This window comes from Thamnophis sirtalis, unplaced genomic scaffold (genome assembly GCF_051295495.1).
Source record: "Thamnophis sirtalis isolate CommonGarterSnake01/CBP01778 unplaced genomic scaffold, rThaSir2_p1.2 scaffold_12, whole genome shotgun sequence".
Lineage (NCBI taxonomy): Eukaryota > Metazoa > Chordata > Lepidosauria > Squamata > Natricidae > Thamnophis > Thamnophis sirtalis.
Genome location: NW_028261392.1, coordinates 30,331,496 through 30,355,628, shown reverse-complemented (window position 1 = coordinate 30,355,628; position 24,133 = coordinate 30,331,496). Strand labels below are relative to the sequence as shown.

The window sequence follows — 24,133 nt, the reverse complement described above, 5'->3', positions numbered from 1 at the left end:
CGACGGGTCGCTGTGTTCTTCCTTCTACGTCCCTCCGGGGTCTGCCTCCCTCTTCCTCTGACCTCCATCCTCGCCGCTGCGCTCAGCAGCCAGCCAGTTCTCGGGGGCTGAGGGCGCGGGGAGCACTAGGTGTGTCTCTGCCGGAGCTCCAAAGCCTGCGAACTTTCCGCCTTGATTGGCTCTCAACAACCCAAGCGACTCCCCCGCGGGGCTCGGCAGAAGCCGCGCTGCCTCCAACAGGAGCGGCGCTCCCTCCTCCGCTACCAGACCGCCCCGCTTCTCTCGGCCAGTCAGAGGGCGCAGCCCGAGGCTCAGCCGCCGCCGCCGCCGCATCATGCAGCCGCCGCCGGCTGCCGCTGCTGCCCTCTTGCTCGTCCTGCTGGCTGCGGACTCCTCGCAGAGTGAGTAGTGGGGCTTCCTCCCCGGGCTGCTGCTTCTTCTTCCTCCTCCTCCTCCTCTTCTCCCCCACCCCAGCCGAGGAAGGAAGCCCCTCTCCGCTGCCCTGCCTCGTAGTGGCGGAGCACTTCGCCCCCTTCCCCTGAATGGATGGGAGACGCGCATTTTAAAAGGGGGAAAACCCCTCAAAGTCCACGCGGATAAATACCGCGTTCGCGTTTCTGTGGGCCGGGAAAGAGCCCGCCGACAGCCGCCTCGGCGCTCCTCAACGTTTGCCCCTTAAGGTCAGGGCGTCCTAGAGCCTTTTTTCCCCCCACGGGCCACCAGCCGGCAGTTTCACGTCCAGGGCACCTGCCTCGTGGCGCTACTTTTCGGCCAAAGGTTCTCGGTCTCCCCGCTCCCAGACCCCCCGCTTTTCTCTTTGCCCGCCAAAGGGGTCGGTGGTTGGCGACCTTCGGCTCCCTTGCTCGGGGGCTTCCGCAGCTTTGTTCTCGGCAGCGGCCGGGCGAGGGACGCCAGGGGATGTCCTTGTTTTGCGAAGTAAACGGCGGTGGCGCCGCCGAGGCATTGTTTGGTTTCTCTCGTGGCGGGCGCGGAAAATGGTGTGTGTGGGGGTAGCCGCGGAGCCGAAGATGGAACCCAGAGCCGGAGGGGTTTTTTTTTTGCAAGCGGTCCGTGCATGTCACGTAGAGCGGAGTTCGTGACGGTCCCGGAGGATTCTTGGAAAAGGGGAATATCCCCGCGCGCTTGCCCGGAGAGGGAGGGAGCCCGGCGACTTTGCTGAGGAGGCGCGCGGCCGCGTCCTTCCAAGGGAGCCCGGGATTAATGGCTTCCCCCTTCTCCCCCCTCCCCTGTTTCTTTGGGGGCTCCTTCAGCCGTGGTGTTCTACAAAGGTCGGGAAGAGGCTTCCCAATTCCTTCGCCAGCGGCACCGCCGAGCCTACCAGATCTTCGAGGAGACCAAGCAAGGCCATCTGGAGCGTGAGTGCGTGGAGGAACTCTGCAACCGGGAGGAAGCCCGAGAAGTGTTTGAGAACGACCCTGAGACGGTGAGAAAAGTCCAAAAAAAGTGTCGGGGGTCATTAAGTTTATTTATTTGAAAAAGGAAGAATAGTGTGAAGTCATCCTAAAGCATCCGAATGGGAATGGGGGCGCCAGGTGTTTGCACAGCTGGAGAAGTTTCTTGGAAGAGTCATTATTAGATAAATAACTTAAACCACGCCCTTCTCTTGACAAATCCGTTCTATTTGGATTGTGAGGCCGAGCAAACAACAGTAGGGAAATGCTGGGAGATAAGTCAGGATCCCTCTCCCAGAAAGGATTCCTTGGGTGTCCTGTGTGTTCACACACATGCACGCACGTGCATTCTTTTGTGGACAAATTACATCCTACCACAGAGGAAATACATCTACTAGAATCAGGGTTATTGGATAACTAAGGAGAGTTTGCAATTTGCACAGCTCAATTTGAATATTTATTTTGGTGCCTGTCAGTTCAAAGGCCTCCCCTCCGTTGATTTTTTTTTAAATGCTTGCAAGCAAGGTTTTGTTGAATAAATGAGTTGAATAAATAGTATAAAGCCATCTTATTCAGAAGAGTATTCAATATCTTTACTGAATTAGAAGATTATGCTAACTTGGATCAGCTGTGTGTTGGTTGATAAATGTAAGCAGTCTGAGTTAACATATCAGCAATGAAATTAAATTTAAAAAATTACTGTGTTTAGTGAGTGAATGATAGTTATCTAAATCTATAGCTGTTTCTTGCTAGAAGTCTCAATAGTATAAAAGTAATTATAATTTTTAATAAAACATTTCATTTTATATATTCTAGTTTTCTGATGCTTGCAACATTGGGATGTACTATTGCAAAAAAACTCATTTATTAAACAAGGATTGCCTGGTGTTAGTTTAGGGAATAAATGTTTTGAGAGAACTAGTGATTTTTGCACAGGGTTGTATTCCTGTTAATGATTTGATTTGAATGGGCTGGACAGGTTGAGAGTTTTGTAGGTGAAAAGTACTGAGAATGAGAGGAACTTGATTTTTTTTTCTCTTAGAAGGGTTACTTTTTATATTTAAGAAAAAACATGTCTTAACATATTCCCTGACTAAGTTTACAGAATGGTGTACTCTTTTTCCAAATTAGTAGCAAATTTTGGTTTGTGATATCACTCTTAAACTTTTGACCTTTAGCTTCAGATAAAGTCAAGGATATGTTTGGGAGGAACAAAAATGAACAAGTTGTTCTCCTCTCCAATTATCTGTCATTTTCAGTTTATAAACAGTAACCAGCATTGGATATTTAGGTTGTTTACATATCTGTTATCATACACTTGAACTCATAAAATATTTACTCCTTTTAAATATCAATGTTAAATGTGTTCACATTAAATCAATATACGCTGTGCTGAAATAATTTCTTACATGTTTGCAGCCATGGTTCATATATGGATGGAGAATATTCCCCAAAGTAAAAACAACAACAACATAATCCAAGGTCACCAGAGAGTTATATATAAAGTTTTAGTAAAACTATTTTTTTAAATCCAAAAATGAGTCTGCAGAAAAAGTATATGACTAAATTGTATTGTTCTATTGTAAAAAGGGAAGAAATGTTATATATTCTGCAGTGTCATTTATCTAAAGCTTTACTATGGAATGTTTGGATTTTTCTGTGACAGATTTTTTTTAAAATAAATGTTGTTTCATGTTTGTGTTCTTAATTTCCTCCAGTTTTGAAAAATCTTTCTGAAGTTGTATACCCTATTTTCCCCAAAATAAGACCTCCCCAGACAATAAGCCCAATCAGGCTTTTGAGCGCATGTGCTAAAATAACCCTCCCCTGAAAATAAGCCCTCCCCAAAAATATTGCAGCACAGCAGCAGCCATTAGGTGACCATACTCACCACCTTCTGCCCCTCAAAAATAAGAAGACCTCTCCAAAAATAAGGCCAAGCACTTATTTCGGGGGTCAAAAGAAAATAAGTCCCTGTCTTGTTTTGGGGGAAACATGGTAGTTTATAAAGATGAATGGAATGGGAAAAAAAGGAATGGTTTTCTGAGGAAGAAGAAGAGAGGGTGGTGGCACAGAGAGATAAACTACCTTTCAAATATAATAGTCATATGTTGATGTAGCATACCTGAAGCAATGGTGATTTTGTCTAATGTAAATAGATCTCTGTTTGCATAATGGGATTTCCCTTTGTTCTCTATCTCTTCCTGCCCTGCATTGCATGTCTTCTAGCCATAGGAGATTAGCAATAGACAGGTTTCAAACAAAAATCTGTATAGACCAATAATACTATTCACCTAAAAAGAATCTTGGAATTCCATGAAATTATTGCAACACTAACCTTGGAGTACTAGATAGGAACTGTCCTTGGAAGGTCACAAAAAAAATATCAAGATAAAACTGGTGGAAATATCCTGGATTGATTTCCAGTATCTGGATATATATTGCCTCTGAACTTGGACATTTCATTCATCATTTGAATTTTAATAGCTATTGATAGCTACATTAATAGCAGAGTGATCTATTAGAAACAATAGTAAAATTCTATTGGTAATCTTCTATCAAGTACAATTTATTATTTAAAAAAAATAGTGTCCTAGACATCAAAAATATTGCTGGAATGTTTGTAGTATAAGCACTGCAATATCTGAGCAAGCATGGTTATTTCATTTCTCTCAGCTAATCACGTTTGTGGATGATTTTCAAATGTGGTTTGTTAAAGAGATGAGCAATGCAATAATTCCTAAGATCTTCTGGGAGTCTTCTTTAGTTTCCCTGCAGTCCAAAAGAAAGAGATCACACATTTTATAAGAAATAACAAAAAAAATTGGATTACTTGTGATTCTAATATTGGTCCAGATGTATCAAGTTGTTGGTATTTTTAGAGGATGTAATCTTGTAGCTTTATTTTGTGTCTTGACTCTTTCCAGGTGTTGTTAAACTGTTCCAGAGAGATTAGTTAATAATATTGGCATTATAGCTATGTAACATCTTGCTGTTCCTCACAGCTGTTCCTCATTCTTGTTTTATAGCACTTAAATGTTCTTATTTTAAAGCAGAAATGGCATTTTTAAAATAATGTAGAATGTTGGCTTTTACCTTATCATACAAACAATATGTATGGGGTTGAAGAATTTATATTAGCATATGTGATTGTACAAAGGAGATTTGTTTGTGACTTTAAAATTCTGATGAGAATTTTGAAAAGCTATGACATATGTATTACAAATCTGCATATGCCATGTTATATAAATGCACACGTAGGTGTACATGGCAAATATTAAGGTTCAGGCCACTAGTAAATTTTAAGAGATCACTAGACAACCTGTGACCCATTGGATCATTCAAGAGAGCCCTGGTGAAGCCTCTTCCTCTTCCATTTCCCTACCTCTCCAAGCTGACATTCAAGTTATCCTCTCACTGGCTACCATTGTTACAAGATTTCAAATGTTGGGCTCTCTTCCAAAACAGCCAATGGCTATTCACTAGTCAGCCCTTGCCTCCAGTTATTCAGTGCAGAAGCTCGAGGGAGGCAGGAAAGAGGGTAGGGTATACCTCTCCTATTGTCCCTTTTGTTAGGCAACCCGTGGTTTCTAGCATGTTTTCCCCAAAATAAGAAAGGGTCTTATTTTCTTTTGACCCCCCTAAGTAAGCGCTTGGTCTTATTTTCAGAGAGGTCTTATTATTTTTGAGGTGCAGGCAGCAGCAAGCATGGTCACCTCATGGCTGCTGCTGTGTTGTAATATTTTCAGGGAGGGCTTATTTTAGTGCATGCCCTCAAAAGCCCGATTGGCGTTATTATCTGGGGAGGTCTTATTTTCAGGGAAACAAGGTACTAGTGTAGTCAGAAGGCATGGTGGACAAGCAACTACAACTTTGCCAAATTTCAATCCCACAGGAGTCATATTTTGGGTACATTCTGTAAGTTAGCCAGTTAAGGTATGTTGAGTCAAAAATTGTTGCTTCGTGTTGCACCATTTTGCCCAGTTAAAAATTTCAAAATATCAAACAGTCACAGGAATTTTAGTAGTGATGTGATAAAATAGTTTTTTCCCCCTGTTGCTTAACACAGAACGTTTAGAGAGCTTTGAGAAGGAACAAGAAGATTTGTTTGATGCAATATTGAACAAATAACCCATAATTCAAAGATCTATATTTAGAACTGCATTTTAAAAGTGCTGAGTAACCTTCTTGTATTATTCAGCATATACAGTAAATTTGTATAAATGCTGAGTTAATTTATATAAGGTTCATATCCATCCTCAGCCATAGAGATTTACTGGATGGCTTTTGGACCAGTCAGGATCTCTCAGTCCAGGCTGCCTTACTGGGGGTGGGGTTGTTCAGAAATAGGAAGGAATGTTATGTATTATTGTTATTATTATTGTTTTTGTTGTTGTTATTATTGTTATTATTATTATTATTATTATTATTATTATTATTATTATTATTATATTGCTGCTTTGTGGGAGGGGGGTAGGTGGAATGTAGAACTAATAAATAAGTATAATTTTGAGCAGTTTTGGTTGCTTGTAATTTTGTGAGGATTAATGATTCAAGGGTTTTTTAATTGGCTTTATTTTGCATGCTTTGATCCTCCAGAAAAACTATTTAGGTAAAAAGGTCTAAAGAAAATAATGCTAAAACAAAGTCTGCCTTAAAAACATGATACCCCAGTCAAGGTCTATATAAGGAGCGTGATAGGAGAAATAAAATTTAAGTTGGTAAGAGATATGCCTGTCATGATGAAAAATGCTTGAATTTCAAATATTGATTCATTTTAAATAATTTGGCTACATCTTGTACGCCACCTAATGTTCCATAGACGTCATTTATGTGTGTGTGCCTTTGAGTTAGTGTTGACTCCTGGTGACTGCCTGGACTAGTCCCTGCAATTTTCTTCACTTCAGGAAAGTGATTGGTCCAAGGTCACCTAACTGGTTTTGTGCCTAAGGCAGGAACAGAATTCATTGCCTTCTGGTTTTTAGCCCAGTGCCTTAACCACTGCACCAAACTGCTTATTTTACATGATGATAACTAGGGAAAATTACAAAATAGAACGTCAACATATGTTAACTACCAAAGATTCTTTTCAGTTAATAATTTTCTCACACTAAATATATAACTTTTAAAAATATTCAAACAAGTTATATGGAAAAACTATGTTATGCAATCAGTTCTGGAGAAATTATAATCCATAATCTATAGGAAGGCAAGGTTCCAGTCTTGGAGAAGACGTGCCAGTATCCATGTAAAGTACAGCAATGCATACGAATATCTATGTGCATGCATAACCTCCTTCAGACGTATATGCTGCTTCACAGATTTATAAGCATGTGCACACACAGGCACATCACCTCAGTCCAAACATGGACACACAGCAATCTTTCCTGGAGATGGGGGAAGTCTTTTCCACCCCATACCAATGATATTGTATTCTCCTACTTCTCCATTGCCTTTTTTACCCTGATTTTTATAATCTACCATGTCCTAACTTCTTTTATTTACATATTTGCCCTCATATTGTCATCTTCCAAGACCCAATGTCATTGCAACATTGTTGGATGCTTTTCTAGCTTTGCTTATCCTGTAACTGCAAACATTTCAGCCAATATATGCTTCCTTGTTGACAGCACATCCTAGAATACCTATTTAATTGTGGGTGTGGCATTGCCACTTACTTTGCTCTGTGTTCAATTGTGGGTGTGGCTTGTGTTCAGGGGAGTGTCTGTTACCTCAATTCTTTTTGTGAAAAAAACAATAGCATAATAGTACACAAATCCAAATGAGCAAAGGCTTCCTTAGAAGTAGCCCTTTCTATGATATCTGCTGGGGAAGAAGAATAGGATTTACCAGAAGCAATAAGGATTGTTAGGGATGCTTGTATATGTGCCAGTGCTATAGAAATGTCATGTAAGTAGTATTTCTATTTATGATTTTGCAAAGAGAAAAATATATGTAAAAGATGCCAACTGTGGAACATCTTGGTGTTACAGTCTGCTATTTACTAATTTATTTTAAAAAAACCTGTTTCTTTCCTATCCAGTCCATCCCCTGCCTAAAAATTACTGTTTATAGATCCCCAAGATAATGGAGTTATATACATTTCTTCCATTCTTGAAAATTATTTAACATTTATCGTTGTTGACTAAAGACTTTTTTGTTTTGATTGGAAAGCAAAACAGCGCTTTGGTAGCGCCTGTGTAGCATCGACACAGAGTAGATGCAGTGTAATGCATTATCTGCCAGAGTCACTTTGGAAAGTGAGATGGATGGCATATAAATTTAATAAAAAAATAAATAAATCTGTGACTGTAACTTGGAAAGTGCATTTTCTGTGATTAAACCACATTTCTTTGTTCATAAATCACAGAATCCATTAGGACCTCCTCCTAAACTGGCCCCTGTACTATATCAGTTTAATCTATTATCAGAAAGTTTGTGTATTTGGCAACAGTGTTGTTGTTTCTTTCTTGCACAGATTTCTATTATTAGCAAGAACAGACTAGATTAAAATGTGTTTTTTGCTTAGCATAGTATGTGTGGCTCTGAAAATGAAAAATCGGCTTACGAAATGAAGTATGAGTTATCTATGACTCAGTAGTTTAGCAAAGATCTGTTCCAGTCAGACATGTGTTAGCTATGTAGCTGAATGTGATATGAACACAAACATTATTATAAACCTAGGACACGGGGTGGGGGGGGAAGCTACAAACAAGTAGAATCGACTTTTCAATCTGATCTTGAAAGTATAGTTCGCTTTATGGTACATGCTGAAGTTCAGCAGTGCTTTCCTTCTGCTTAAGTCATTACTTACCGTGCATTTTATTTGTGAGCCAGTTAATGCTCAAAATCCGGCAATCTCAGCTAAACGAAAAGAAGTTTCTAGTGTAGGCTGGTCTTGACAACTTAGGAATACCTTCTTGACGTAAGCGACAAATCTTAAGCTTCCTTCTATAAATCTGATTTGGGGGGAAAAAGCAAGCTACAAGCAGTCCTCACTTAATAACCGTTCATTCAGCAACCATTTAAAATTGTGAATTTGAACAGGTAGTCGTTGACTTACAACAGTTCACTCAGTGACTGTTCAAAGCTACAACGGCATTGAAAAAGTGACTTATGAGTGTTTATCATTGCAGGATCCCCATGGTCATGTGAACAAAATTCTTTGGCAGCTCCTATTCGTGAAACTCATAGGATCATCTTATGTGACATGATAAGCAAAGTCAGTGGAAAATCCAGATTCATTTAACAACTATATTACTAACTTAACAATTGCAGTGATTCATTAGTGATTCATTACTACCTATAATAGGAATTACATTTTTTGGGGGGGGGGAGCCAATTTATAGATAACATAATCTTTTGATAACAACTTGTGTTAAACTACATTTCCCATGATTTCTATCCAAATGGCCATTTTAAATGAGATTTATATGAATTCTAATTCAAAATATCTGGAAAACACCTATATGAAATATATGCTTTGGGGCATATATAACATAGATTAGATCATGAACATAAATTATTGTCTGTACATATACTTCTACTTTTATTCATCTTATCTTATTCATTTTATTTATCTAAATTGAAATTATAACCTATCTTCTTAAATTAGAATTTAACTCCTGTCTTTTTTATTTGTGCTTAAAATCTATTAGTCTGATTATAACTGCAAAAAGAAACTTTTAAAGTAAGTTATACATTTTTGCACATAACCTCTAAATTGTCTTCATAAATTTATAAGCTTTCTGGTACTCAGGGCATCACTAACCTATAAATAACTACATAATCTTTCATTTATGTTTTGGGGAAAGTAGTTCAGAAACTTAAAAATGGAAAATATACTTTCTTCAAAACTTTTGGAAACTAAATAGTAAGGTTTGTTATTTGTCATCTTGTTTGAAAATGAACATAAGATAAAATTAACCCCCCCCCCCCAACTTCTGATTTGTTTTCAAGTATTTGGCCAAAATAATGGATAATCTTGTAATGTTAAATGTTAACATTTCTATGACATGTCAGTAAAGTATTTGTTTCTGTTAGTGTAAACCGAACAGAAACATTAATTCATTGACTTTCTGAAGCTTGAATAAATGGAAATATATAAGCAGAAAAAAACTGTTTCTACCTCCTAGTCTTTTTCTTTTTTTCCTGCTAAAATAAATAAGACATGTTTTGATATGCAAAAAAAAAATCCAAATGAAGTTCTTGGAAATGATTAAATAGACTAAAGGAAAAGAAGTAATCAAATATGTTAAATACATAATGTATGCATGTGGAGACTAGCCATTCTTTCTTGATTTTTGTATTTGAGGAGGGTGTTGCATCAACTTGTATCTGTCATGTATACCACTATATTCTTCACATCACAATTGTCTGTCTATCACCAATTCCTTACCATCATACTGTCTAATTTTCTACTCATTTACAGTACCATATATTAGCATGGCATGCATGACAGGGTGTTAAGCATTGCGGCAGAAACCCTATCATATGCAGGTTCACATTGTGAAAATCATTATGTGCAGTTGTAGGCAGTTTTTATTGTTAGTGTGATCTTCTACCCTTTTAATTTCCAAAAGAGAAATAAAGGACAAGTTGAGCTTTGAAGTTATGAAGACTAACCACTGTTCCTTGACCAGTTTTCCTTAAAGGCATGGACATTTCATCTTTTTTGCTTATTTGGTCTGTTATTTGGACTCATTACTCACATAAGGTGCATTACTTTTAGTACCATCTTTTCTGGGATGTATTTTGGGAGCTGTTATTGACATTGGTGACAGTCTTCAGTGGAATGAGTGATTTGCCCAAAAGATTAAACTAACAATTATAAACCCATATTTTAAGGAGGAACTCAACTGTCCTAGTGATGATAACATATGCTGACTTAAGGGTTTATAATTCTGCTTTAAAATTGAAACTTTTCTTTACTTTCTTTTCCTATAACTAAGATAATTGTTCCGGAATTTGCAGCTGGAGAATTTAATGTCAAACAGCAAAATAAGAAACTGAATCTTGATTACTCACTTCCTTCCTCCAATATTGCTGTTGTCACCAATATGTTTTTGAAAGTACAGTGGATCACTCCACTCATAACCTCTGTTTTCAAGCAGGCAGCTCAAGTTTCCTTAATCAGCAGATTTACTGATGAGTAAGCAGTATAAACCTGGATGTTTACTCATGAGTATTCAGTCATTAACCTTCAGTAGTGTGACTCAGGGCTCTATAGAAGCAAAAATGCTTTGTTTAATGGTAATGGGATCAATAAAATAAGCAAACACCTAACACCATGTTTAAATTGTTGTTGTTAGTTGCAAAGTCATGTTCGACCCATTCAAATTGTATTGCTCCATTATTAAACTGTTAGCCTTTATTTTAATCTTAATATCACTTTAGATTAAATGGGTCTTTCCAATAAATGCTTTTTTTCCCTCTCTCACAGGATTATTTCTACCCGAAATATTTGGGTGAGTTGCAGTTACATCCTATTCATGTATGATAGTGTTGTTTTGTTGCCAGGCACAATATATATGCATATTAATCTGCCATAGATATTAGTTCTTATATGATCTTTTGCAATGATCCAGGCACCATTCCCCTTCTTTAAAAAAATAAAGAAATCTTGACTTTTGATGCATTTGTCCCCATCCTCAGGCTCAGCCTGGTCATCTGCATAATATTAGAAAATGGAAGAATTATTCTAAAATAAAAGTGCAGTTATATATATGGATGTCAGTGGTGGGTTCCGGATCCCGTTGCAACCGGTACAGTGTAACGGGGCCAGGTGTCCACCACATGAACACGCACAGCGTGCGCATGCGTATTTACTGCCCACAACGCTCCAGCTGCTCGGAGCATCGCACAGATGCCGTACAGTCCATGCGCACGCTGTCAAATACCAGTAAGGTGGATGGGAGGGTGGGCCCTCTGGAGCACAGTACTGGAACGGTACCCAGTGCTCCCGGCAGGCACTGGCACGCCTGTTCCGTGGCGTACTGGTCGTAACCCACCACTGATGGATGTATAGATATATCTCTACATATACGAATAATTTGGTAGAAAAGTAAATATGCTGAGTGTAGCATGGGGGATTAGAAATCAGTTCATTTAGGCATATGGCTTAATAATACTTTTTGCATTTTCTTTAGACTGTATTCGGGACTATGGGTCACCAGCTATAAGAAGTCCAAGTTTACATACGTGTGTGCATAGTAAGCATTTTTCATCTTTTTATCTTTTAGGCATTTGTAACATTCATGTGTCGGTCTAGCATGGGGAAGGATTCATGCTCCATCCTGCTTTTAATAATTTACTGTATTGAGAGTTTGTATATGATGTTAAATAGTGGTCTAATGTTACAAGAATGTGCCAAAGTGGATCTTGTATCCCTTATTTTTCCATTTTCTTTCCTTCACTGGTACTTGCTGCATGTATACACAGTGCTGAACTGTGATTTTAAAACATCTTGCTAAAATTTCAAAAAGGAAAGTAAAATATAAATGAAAACGTGGCTTAGCCTCTGATTTTCAGTTGAGCATTGCATTTCAGAGTCATTGGATGCTTCTGTTTTATTGAGCTTAATATATTTTAGTGTTTAAGCTATGAACTATTATTTTATTAACCGTGGTTTGCAGTTGGATGTTACAGAAGACTAGAGCTTAGATCAATGTTTCTCAACCTTGGCAACTTTAATATCTTTAAATTGCCAGGGTAGAGAAATCCTGGTTTATATTAACTAGATGTTTTTGGACAATTTGGTGAATCATAATAAAATGCACAGCAGAACCCCTGTGTATAATGTTACATTTCAGGACCCTCTCTGATAGCACATGAGCCGGCACCCCAGTTCGGATCCACTGCACATGTGCACACATCTCCCCCTGGCCAGCTGGTCTTCGGGTCTCTGCCACGCATGTCCGGGGTGCAGGGCACGTGTGGGGTTCTGCATTCATATGCGGGGTACGGGTTGTGAGCAGGGGGTTATGTGCACAAGTGCAGGGGTGGGTTGCATGCATGGGGGTCATGCACACATGCATTGGGGGCCAGGGCACATGCGCACCCTAATCCTAAGACCAACCCCACCAACCCTGATAGGGCAATATAAACAGAGCAAACCACACTCTTTACTAGCTAGCATTAATATGTTACCTAGTTTGGGTAATGAAATGTCTGCAAGAAAACAACCAAGCTCAGAGAGCACCAAAGACTTTCTCAACCAGTGAATTGTTGAGAAGGTTTGAAAGTGTAGCAAATACTTCTGATGGGAATCCTTCAAGGACCATTAAATAAGATGTTGAACAGTGGTTTCCTTCAACAATTAAAAGGCCATTTCAATCAGTCTACATTACCTGGTTCCTTTATCATAGTCCGATATCATCATCTCTAGGGTACATTTCTTCCAAAGCTCAAGATACTGCGTGGCATCCCCCAATTTTTCTAGTTGTCAACGAAACACTACTACATACAAGTGTTACACAATTAAATTTCTTCATCTGATTTTTTGTTTATGTCAAGATACAATGAACACCTTAAACTTATCCTAAGACATTATGTATTATGTTGCACATTATATGTACAGTCCTTAGATTCAATTGCAACAAAGGAATTATTCAGGTAACACCTACTTACTCATCTGTGGTGGGATGGCAAATGATAACATGTCCATGCTGATATCATCACACAATATTGCAAATATGTGCATTATTCAAGACATGAAGATGCAAGTCCGTAGTGGTGATATTGGCATGATGACATCTTGTGCATGTTATAATTTTGTATCTACATTTTGCCACTTTGCTTTTCTGCCTCTCTTTAAAGTAGATGCGCAGGGATTGCATAGCTTTCCTTTGCAGCTGTTGTGTGTTTCCATGAAAAGACATGTTTGGCTTAAGTAGTTGTAGACAGTTGCTTGTGCTGTATGCATATGTGCATTCTGAAGTCCCCCTTTGCCTTTAAATATACAGTGCTATACAAGTTTTACGTTATTGGCTTATGGAGGCCAGGTGGAATATGCAATTATGATGATCATCATGTGAGGTAGTTAGGCTGAGAGAATGTGGTTGAATTAATGTGAACTCCACAGTTTGGGGGAAAATAGGTTCAATATTCCAAGTGAATCACAGACTACACTGGATTTCATTAAAAGATATACAAATATTGTAAATTACCCCCACCCATCCTTAACTCATGCTAAACATTTGTATGGTCATGTGAATCCATTCTCAGCTGATTACTGAGAAACTAATCTTCATATTTGGGGGCAACTGCTAGTGATACACTATGGAATATATTTCCCTGTAATTGAAGAAGTTAGAAAGCACTGTAGAAGCATTACGTAATTAAGCATGGGACAGCCAGATTTTCAATAGAATGATCAGGAAGTTGTGTGTTTTAATATGTGAATAGTTGCCAGGGTTTTCCACTTGTGAAGGACATTGAACATATTATTCAAGAATCTAGTATGATGAACTTGATACTTTTATGATAATTATTTCCATCTGAAGAATAAACAGTATCAAATGTTTCTGATGCATTGTCTGAACATACTGGAGAAAAAGCAGTAAGGTGACTGGGCATGGTGTTTCTGTAACAGTCCCCTAATTTTCCACTTTTCTGTCTCTTTCTTTACAAAGTTTTTAAACAGAAATATTATTTATAACCTTTGCTTATATGAGACTGAAAAACAGAACCAAAAACATAATTGAAAGACAAAGCATATCTAAAAATTATAAAATGAAATATATAACATTTATACTGCATGTCCTGCTTTTCCCGAATGTTCAATTGATTCACATGTTTTGGTAATCTTAACAACACCCTGCAAAGTTTTTCCTTTGAAAACAGTCTTGGGAAGGCTATATTCTTGAAAGGTGGATTAGAATAGAACAGAAAAGAACAGAATTAAAGCCATGCTCAGTTGTCTTAGGCAAGCTGCTATCTCAGTCTGTTACAGAAGTATGTGCCTTATTTACAGAGCTTCAAACATAAAAGCTTGCCCATGGCAATTTTGTAATTTCCTGAATCCTTTTGAATCTAAATGAAAAAAATAGCAAAATGCATATTTAATATTTAGATTATAAAAAGAGAAAATGTCTGTATAGTGTGGTTCAAGTAAGTACTAGTTTTTTCTTAGATAGAATTGGCACTAGAGTTAGGTTTTGTACTTTTACCTCTTTAGGCTGCATTACGATTAATGTGGCCAAGGTGGCGCAGTGGTTAAATGCAGCACTGCAGGCTACTGCTAGATCAGCAGTTCAGCGGTTCAGTTCAGTGGTTCAAATCTCACCGGCTCAGGGTTGACTCAGCCTTCCATCCTTCCGAGGTGGGTAAAATGAGGACCCAGATTGTTGGGGGCAATATGCTGACTCTCTGTAAACCGCTTAGAGAGGGCTGAAAGCCCTATGAAGCGGTATATAAGTCTACTGCTATTGCTATTGCTAATGTAGTAATTTGGGATATTCTCCAATGTAATAGTTCTATGACCAGTCTATATTTTATTGGTATGAGAATAACAGTTACATTTGAAGGAAAAATGTATCTGAAACTTTAACACATTTATTTTCCTCTCATATAGTGTTTCTCCGACTTAGCAGTTTAAAAATATGTGGACTTCAACTCCCAGAATTCCCCAGTCGGTATTATAATTCCTAAATTGTTACGGTTGGCAAACATTGATCTTTTACAAGAACAGTGTAAATTTGCCAAGTCATCAATATTAAGCAAGTCCACCATTGATCTAATCTTTTCTATCAAAAAACAAAAAGCTCAGCAACTACAGAAATAAAATTCTACCCGCTAAGCAAGAATTTTCAGGCAGGGTTTTTAAATGGTATTTCCTTGGTGAGTGTAATCTATAATGGGGTCACAGGAATGTTTTATGTAAATGTCTGTTTTACCTTCACAATGTTAGATGTTCTTCTATTCGGTTTTTGCTTCTTTTTCATGAGCTTGCTTACTTCAGAAAGCGAGGAAGGACAATGTATTTTGTTATGTTACCTTTATGTTGGCTTTTATTAGTACTTAGTGTTTATATTGACCTTATCAAGCAGTACTATTTCTGGGTTTCAAGATAAAAACATTGTACAAATGTCTGCCCTTGGCAAAGGGAACTTACCAAGTTGATCATGAATGCGCCGTGCACGCGCATGTGCAGTACAATAAAAATTGTTCTGCGCACGCACAGAAGCAAAAACCAAGTTGGCAGTGCCTATGGCACCACCCGGAGAAACAGTTTGGGGGCATGGCAGGCTTGGGTCACTACCAGTTCCAGCAACCCAGGCCGCCAAACCACTACCTGTTCAGTCGAACTGGGCCAAACTGGTAGGAACCCACCACTGGTATGTAAATGGTGGGTTTCAAATTTTTTTAGAACCTCTTCTGTAGGTGTGGCCTGCTTTGTGAGAGTGGCTTGACAGCCATGTGACTGAGTGGGAGTGGCTTGGCAGTCATGTGACTGGGTGGGAGTGGCCAACTTGTAAAATGTGGTGAAACTCACTTAACAACGCTCTTGCTTAGCAACCAACTTGTTGGCTCAGGAACTCTGCAATTTGAAGCACACAAGTCTTAAAGCTGTCAAGTTACAAGACCCTTGCACCCCTAACCCTTTAGAAAAAAACCTCAGGGATGTTCAAACTTGACAGCTTTAAGACTTTAAGCTTTAGATAGGACTCTTAGAGGCGGGCGGGGTGATTGGTGAGCCAGCCAATCAGTGAGCGGTCGGCGGGGCAAGCGTGGTGCGGATGGGCAGGGGAGGGAACTGGAACCGGTTCTAAATGGCACTGTAGATTTGTGGAACCTCTTCTATAGAAGAGGTTAGAACTGGCAGGAACCCACCCCTGTTACATACAATTCGTAATTATGAGTTTTGCCTTGCTCCACATCAGAATGTTTTGCTATGATAAAAGAATGAAGACTTCAGAATAAGGACTCCAACTCTGATCACACTTGGGGAGTATAAATTGACCATTTTTCTTGAAGTAGCTTTATGAGAATTGAGAACAAAAGGAAATTTTTGAAAAAATCTAAAATGCCATTCTAATGTTCAACTTGTTAATCAAGCAATCACCATGTAGAAATGAAAAATAAAATGTTGGGATATCTCTATGCAGACATAGAGATATCCCAACTGCATCCCAATGCAGAACAACACTGGGAAAGCAGGGGAAGAGATGCTACCTTAACGAATAATCAGATTGGACGGGGAAGGTCATGCAGCTAAATATTGGTCAGAGAAAGAAACTTAGAAAGGATTCACCCTAACATATCAAGCCATGGGAGATGTGAACTTTTAGACTTGTAAGATTCTGATAATATAGATTGACAATGAAGTAGAATTAGCTCATTTTGTTGTGTTTCCACTCTGGTCTACTTGGAAGGTTGTCAGCAATATTGCTCTTGTATTCTAGATTATGACTTTACTTCCCTTTTAAAAAATACAGAAAACATTAGAATATGAATAGTTGTCCTTTCTTAGTGCATGTTACTTGTGTACCTGGTGACATGTAGTCAGGAGTCAGTTGGTTCCCAAATAGCATGACCAAATACATGGCTAGAGACGTGACATTCTTGTCATTATTAGAATAATTTATTTGAACAATTGAATAAAAATATTTTTATTTTGCATGCACACACTCACATTTTTGGCACCAAAATGGTTAGCCATCACTGGTCTAAGTATTAGCTAGTTCATTTAAGGAAGATTCGTGGTGCACTGTTATATATTTTGTACATTTGCATGTTTTACCATATGTTTGTATATGCCATGCGTTCAGATGTGTGTTAACCTATATGCTGTACATGCAATCATGAGGGAGAAATGGATGCTTTTATGTATCTTCAGGGACTTGGGTATCACTGCATTTTTAATTTATATATATATATGTTTGTGTGTGTGTGTGTTTGTTTGTTTGTGTCTCTGTTTGTGTTTGTGTGTGTGTGTGGTGTGTGTATTCATATTCAGTGGACTAATCTGCACCTCTGTGAAACATACACACTTAGTAGAAAAAAGTCCTCCGTTGGGTCTCATTCTCTTTTGTTTATTGAATATAACAATTAATTGGCATGTTCAGTATATATGTATGTATAGAGTTCATGTTGAGCCCCTGAACAAACAAGATGTATCATAGTTTCAGGTTGTTCTAGTAAGATAGTAACTGTAAATTGGTGGTGTTTTTCTCTTGCCTAAAATTAACAATTGTAGTCACAGGACTTTTTTTTTTTTTTTGAGGGGAAAAAAAAGCAAATAGAGAACAGTTTCTCAGAAAGCTGATTTCAAAGTTAGAATGAGGAAGGTAATTGAGAAATATTTTCCATTCTTTTTTTAAAACAAACAAACAAACCACAATGCTCTCCAGAACAAAACTTCATTTACTTTGGTGAGTTATACCTTTTCTGGAATTGGGCATATGGCTTATCATTATACAATGATGCAATTCTACCAATGTTATTCCTCCTTATACAAAAGAATAATGTTTCTTGGGATAAGTTTGAAGAGTAATACCAAACTCATCGCTCTGAACAATATGAGTCAAGGATAAACATTTTACAAGGTTTGTTTTCTGGCCTAGATTTACCAGACCAATGTTCTCCTAACCCGTGTCACAGAGACGGCACTATAAAATGTGAAGATCTGAAAGGTGGATACCTTTGCCACTGTAAGAGAGGCTGGGAGGGCGAGACATGTAATAAAGGTAAGCCTAAGTCTGAGCTGCTGAGATGGATGGTTCTCAATTTACAACCACAAGTGAACCCAAAATTTCTGTTGCTAAGCGAGACAGTTGTTAAGTGAGTGTCCCTCCTTTTATGACCTTTATTACTATAGTTGTTAAGTGAATCACTGCAGTTGTTAAGTTAGCAACATGGCTATTAAATGAATCTGGCTTCCCCATTGATTTTGAGTGTCAGAAGGTTTCAAAAGATGATCACATAAACCCGGGACATTGCAACCGTCATAAATCCAAGTCAGTTGCCAAGCATCTGAATTTTGATCACATGATTTGGGAATGCTGCAACAATCATAAGTGGGAAAAACAGTCATAAGTCACTTTTTTCAATGCCGTTATAACTTTGAATGGTTACTAAACAAACTTGAAAGTTGAGGACTACCTGTATTCCTATAATTCTGATTTTTGGATGAAGAAAAATATAGTTTATTTACAAAATATGGAATTTTCTTTTTACATAAATGTTTCAATCTTTGGAATCTCCAGATGGAGATTAACAGAGTTATTCTAGGAAATATTGCAGCTCATGACAAGACAGAGTGTAATTTGCAAATAGATTAATGGGCCCATTAAAATAGAATAATTGAAGACTTGATTGAAAGAGATTCTGCATAACTTATTATTCCGATCAGCCAAAAACTTAATGCAGTGATAGGAAGATGCTTGTGAATAACTGCATAAATAAGTAAATTTACACATTGTAAACTGACTTGAAAATTAAACCAGAGATGATAAAATCTTGCATATACAACAGGTGGAATTTAATGAAATGATGCATATGAAGAGATGAATTTCTTGTTTCACATTCTTCTATTGGAATTTGTTTGGAAACTGAAACAATCTTTTTCCATTTCTAGATATTAATGAATGTGCAGATCACAATGGCGGATGTAAACAGATTTGTTATAACAAGCCAGGCAGCTATTACTGCTCATGTTACACTGGCTATGCTCTTATGAGTGACAATAAATCATGCGAAGGTAAGCTATGAAAAAGACAAGAATAATATGAAATCCACCTTTGGCATTACATGAACTAGCCTGTTCTGAATCTAATTTGATCTGTTCCAGTTCTTTTTTCCTGCTTCCTTCTTTCTCCTTTTTGGTGCTGATGCCAACCCCTAGTTTGCCAATTCAAACACTGTGGCAAGTTATGATTGCTGGATCTTTTGATATGTTCTATCAACAACACTTATGAGAAGGTTACTGCACAAATTCTGTGGGAGTAAGTGAAAGCTAAATACCTCTGCTGAGAATCTATTGTTCCCTTATTATATAAAAGGGTAGCTATCTTGATGAAAGAAAAAAAATGGCACCTCAAGGATTAAAATGTTTATTGTGGATATGTTCTAAATGAATTTATGAGCCAGCAATAAATTATTCTAATCCAGATAAAACTTATAAACCACATTAACCCTGAGCTGTTTGCTGTCTTTATTAGCATAAATAATTCTGAAAACTAAACTGAGCAGTTGGTATTGCTTCTGACTTTCTCACAACTGCAGTTTAAGATTTCAATAGCAACAGCCAGGAATGCATGCCTAAGCATGCCTGCAGTCATACCACAGAAAGATCCAACCCCATAGCAAAAGAGTGATTCACAAAGGATTGGCATATTATGCCAAAATGCTCCAGCCAACTGGCTCCTTCTGGAGCTAAAAAGCAATATTTGGCAAAGTAGAATATAGTTTTTCTTAGTTTTATTATATTGCATTGTATTAGAGAATGACCTAGGGTATACAAGAATTGTGCGGTCACCTGAGAGAAAAATAATCTCTAGAGAGTTTACTCGTCTCAGAAATGTTGCGATGACAAGTGGCCAATAACAATGGATATGTTTTCTGTAATTTAAATTATAGTTACTTCAGCCTGTTGAACAGAATGTTAATGTTCTGCACACTGGAAGTCAGTAAAGAATAAATGACAATAATGTTGCCTGGACAGAGATTGTGGAGGGGAGAGAGAGAAGGTTAAAGGAAGAAAAGAGCTGTACAGTAGCGGCAAAACACTTCCTAACTGAAGCTGTTGCTGAGAAACCACATTTTGCAAAGGCTGTGACAGGTGCTTGAGGCACCATTTTGTTTGGGGGCATCATTCAAGCTTTTGGAAGTATTTGCAAGACACTTTGTGATTTTTTTTTGTTTCACATTTTCTTTTGATCATACCTCCTAAGGTCTATTTTATCAGCAAGTTAGACTTGACCGGATAGTTCCAGGAAAGATTGCAACCTTGCTTTACGGATGGTGTCTACCTTTGGTTCCATGAAATCTTCATTAGTTTCACCTAGTGATAAACATTCCCCTGTGAGACAATTTATTACACTGTTTCTTCAACTTGGCAGCTTTAAGATGCCAGGATCCCCAGAATCCCTCAGCCAGTAGTTTTATTTTTATCCCGCCTTTATTATTTTTACAAATAACTCAAGAATAACTCAACATACATTTCTCCTCCTATTTTCCACAACAACAACCTTGTGGGGTGGGTTGAGCGAAAGAGTAACTAGTTCAAAATTACGCAGCTGGTTTTCATGTCTAAGTCAGGACTAGAACTCCCGGCCTCCTGCTTTCTAGTCTGGTTCCTTAATGACTCGACTAAATTAGCTGTCAGTAATGTTGAAATCCATACATTCTAAAGTCGTCAAGGTTGAGAAACACTGGGTTATTGAAAGAGTAATGACTCAGCTGTAGACATTCCTGGAAGATACTGATTATCTATATCTATTTTAGTTTTGTTTTACAATGGAAAGCAGCATGCCAACATTTTAAAAATAAAACAAACAAATAGCCATTTATCATATGTCAGCTAGCGTAACTGCAATTCCAATACGTTTGGAAAATGCCTAGTTAGAGAGGGAGCTGTAAACGTATTGTATAACTCATTTGTGGAAAGCAGCTGGCACAGGAGATTAAAATGGACAAACTGTGAGTAGAGAGAGAGTTAGGCATTAAGGTTGTGCAGCGCTTTGGAAATAGTTTAGAAAATGTTCCTCAGAACATGTGGGGCATGAACATACTAGTATCTGTGTGTGAAAGTAGCCAAGTGCTTTACTGGAATCATGCATAAAATTTGCAGGCAGATTCAGTGGTTGCATTTGGTTGCGGACAGTGGTGCGCAGTGGTTGCGGACTTGGACTTGGACTCCATCCCCGCAGTTCCAGCCGAGGCACAAGAGGATCAAGTAGAACATCTCTGGGTTGAGTTTCAGGATGTTACCCCCGGGGATGTGGACAAGGCCATGAGGGCTGTAAGTGCCTCCACCTGCGTACTGGACCCGTGTCCCTCATGGCTGGTTACTAACAGCAGTGAGGTGACACGAGGCTGGATCCAGGCGGTTGTGACCGCCTCTCTTCGGGAGGGGAACTTCCCCGCCGCACTGAAAGCGGCGGTGGTGAGACCCCTCCTAAAGAAGCCATCTCTGGATCCAGCTGTTCTTAATAACTATCGCCCAGTCTCCAACCTTCCCTTCCTTGGGAAGGTTGTGGAGAAGGTGGTGGCCTTCCAGCTCCAACGGTCCTTGGAGGAAGCAAACTATCTCGACCCCTTCCAGTCAGGCTTCAGACCCGGTTACAGCACAGAAACCGCTTTGGTCGCATTGACCAATGATCTCTGGAGGGCCAGAGATGGAGGACATTCCTCCATCCTGGTCCTCCTTGACCTCTCAGCGGCTTTCGATACCATCGACCATGGTATCCTTCTGCGACGACTGCGGGAGGTGGGAGTGGGAGGCACCGTGTTGCGGTGGTTCTCCTCCTACCTCTCGGACAGGTCGCAGTCGGTGTTAGTGGGGGGGCAGAGATCGTCCCCTAGGCCCCTAACTTATGGGGTGCCTCAGGGCTCGGTCTTATCCCCCCTACTATTCAACATCTACATGAAACCGCTGGGAGAGATCATCCGCAGGCACGGGATCAGATACCATCAATATGCGGACGATACTCAATTGTATCTGTCCGCCCCGTGCCAACTCAATGAAGCGGCAGACGTGATGAACCGAGGCCTTGAAGCCGTTATGGACTGGATGAGGGTTAACAAGCTTGTGCTCAACCCAGAAAAGACCGAGTGGCTGTTGTGTTTCCCTCCCAAAGATTCCACCAATATTCCATCTCTCAGGCTGGGGGGTCAAATTCTATACCCCTCAGAGAGGGTTCGCAACTTGGGAGTCCTCCTGGATCCACAGCTATCGTTTGACCACCATTTGACGGCTGTGACCAGGGGGGCATTCGCCCAGGTTCGCCTGGTGCGCCAGTTGCGACCCTACCTGAATCGGGAGGCTCTCACAACGGTCACCCGGGCCCTTGTGACCTCTAGGCTGGAATACTGCAATGTGCTCTACATGGGGCTGCCCTTGAAGAGCATCCGGCGACTTCAGCTAGTACAGAACGCGGCCGCGCGAGTGATTGTGGGTGCACCTCGGTTCACCCACATAACACCTATCCTCCGCGAGCTGCGCTGGCTATCTGTCGAGCTCCGGATGCGCTTCAAGGTGTTACTAGTCACCCATAAAGCCCTACATGGTAGTGGATCTGGATACTTGAGAGACCGCCTTCTGCCAATTACCTCCCTGCGACCAATAAGATCACATAGATTAGGCCTCCTCCGTATTCCATCGGCCAGCCAATGCCGGCTGGCAACTACAAGGAGGAGGGCCTTCTCAGTAGTAGCCCCGACCCTTTGGAACGAGCTCCCCGTGGAGATTCGTACCCTCTCCACCGTCCAGGCCTTCCGCACAGCCCTTAAGAACTGGCTAGCCCGTCAGGCCTGGGGACAAGGATAGCCGCCCCTCCCGAATGATGAATGTATGTTGCTTTACTATTTTATTATATGTTCTATGTCAATGTCTGTATTCCCTCTCCCGGATTTTATGTGAGCCGCCCTGAGTCCCCTCAGGGAAAAGGGCGGCCTACAAATATTAATAAAATCTACCAAAAAATCTAAAAATCTGCATTCCCATTCCTTAAATTACATTTTATTAATTCTGAAGACTGGGTCCTCATTTTACCAATCTTGGAAAGATGGAAGGCTGAGTCAACCTTGAGCTGATCAGGATTGAATTCCTGGCAGTAGGAAGAATTAGCTTGCAATGCAGCATTCTAGCCACTGTGCCACCATGGCTTAATGTGTGGTAAAACAAGAGAAATAGGGTAAAGAATGAAAAATTGTGAATGGAATATGCTCCTGAATGCAAAACTGAATGATGAGTATAAAAAGAAGTAAAAGAGGTATAGGTAGTCTTCAACGTAAGACTACTATTGGGGCCATAATTGCTAAGCAAGGCAGTTGTTAATTGAATTTTTCCCCACCTTACAACTCTTTTGCCACAGTTGTTAAGTGAATCAGTGTAGTTGTTAAGTAAATCCTGCATTTGCTAAGCAAATCTGACTTCCCGAATTGACTTTTCTTGTTACAAGCCAGCTGGGAAGGTTATAAATAGTGATCACATGATCCTGGGACAGTGAAACTGTCATAAAACATTCAAGCACTTGAATTTTAATCAAATGACCATAGGAATGCTGCTGGACTCATAAATGTGAAAACTGGTCGTAAGTCACTTTTTTCAGTGCCATTGTAACTTCGAACGATCGCTAAAGGAATAGTTGTAAGTTGAGGACTACCTGTATGAGTATGTAGCTTGTCATAGAGTGAGAATGAATGAAAATTAGAATTCCTCAACCAATAGATGAAGGCAGAGTGAAAGAATGGGTCAAAAGGAAGGTGAAGGTTGAGAAAGTCATGATAAGATAAAGTTGATGACGTCCTCAGAACATAGTTTAAGAAAACAAAGGCAGCATATGAAGCAGAGGACGGATCTATCGGAAATGAAGAGAATATGGAATGATGTTGATATAAACTAGTGTCGGTTATATTTCTTCTCTTTTTCTTCTCTGATGCCTTTCATTTCTTTTGGTTTACTCTTTTTCTATGCTGTGCATAACATTGCTTAACCTAAAAGGGAATGGCGTGGTGGGTATGTATGGATGCAGCTATACTATTCTGCATGAAATTTG

At 39.5% G+C, this 24,133-nt stretch overlaps 1 protein-coding gene across 1 annotated transcript in view; it reads left to right on the top strand.

Annotated features, from left to right (window-relative positions):
- Nucleotides 1–204: 204 nt before the first annotated feature.
- The window catches only part of GAS6 (growth arrest specific 6), a 45,452-nt gene continuing 21,523 nt past the window's right edge, over nucleotides 205–24,133 (top strand). The window contains exons 1-6 of the mRNA XM_087726498.1: nucleotides 205–401; nucleotides 1,272–1,444; nucleotides 10,855–10,879; nucleotides 11,561–11,623; nucleotides 17,978–18,100; nucleotides 18,991–19,113. Of these exons, the coding sequence (XP_087582624.1) occupies nucleotides 335–401; nucleotides 1,272–1,444; nucleotides 10,855–10,879; nucleotides 11,561–11,623; nucleotides 17,978–18,100; nucleotides 18,991–19,113 (574 nt within the window). The 5' untranslated portion in view covers nucleotides 205–334. The remainder of the gene's footprint in view (nucleotides 402–1,271; nucleotides 1,445–10,854; nucleotides 10,880–11,560; nucleotides 11,624–17,977; nucleotides 18,101–18,990; nucleotides 19,114–24,133) is intronic.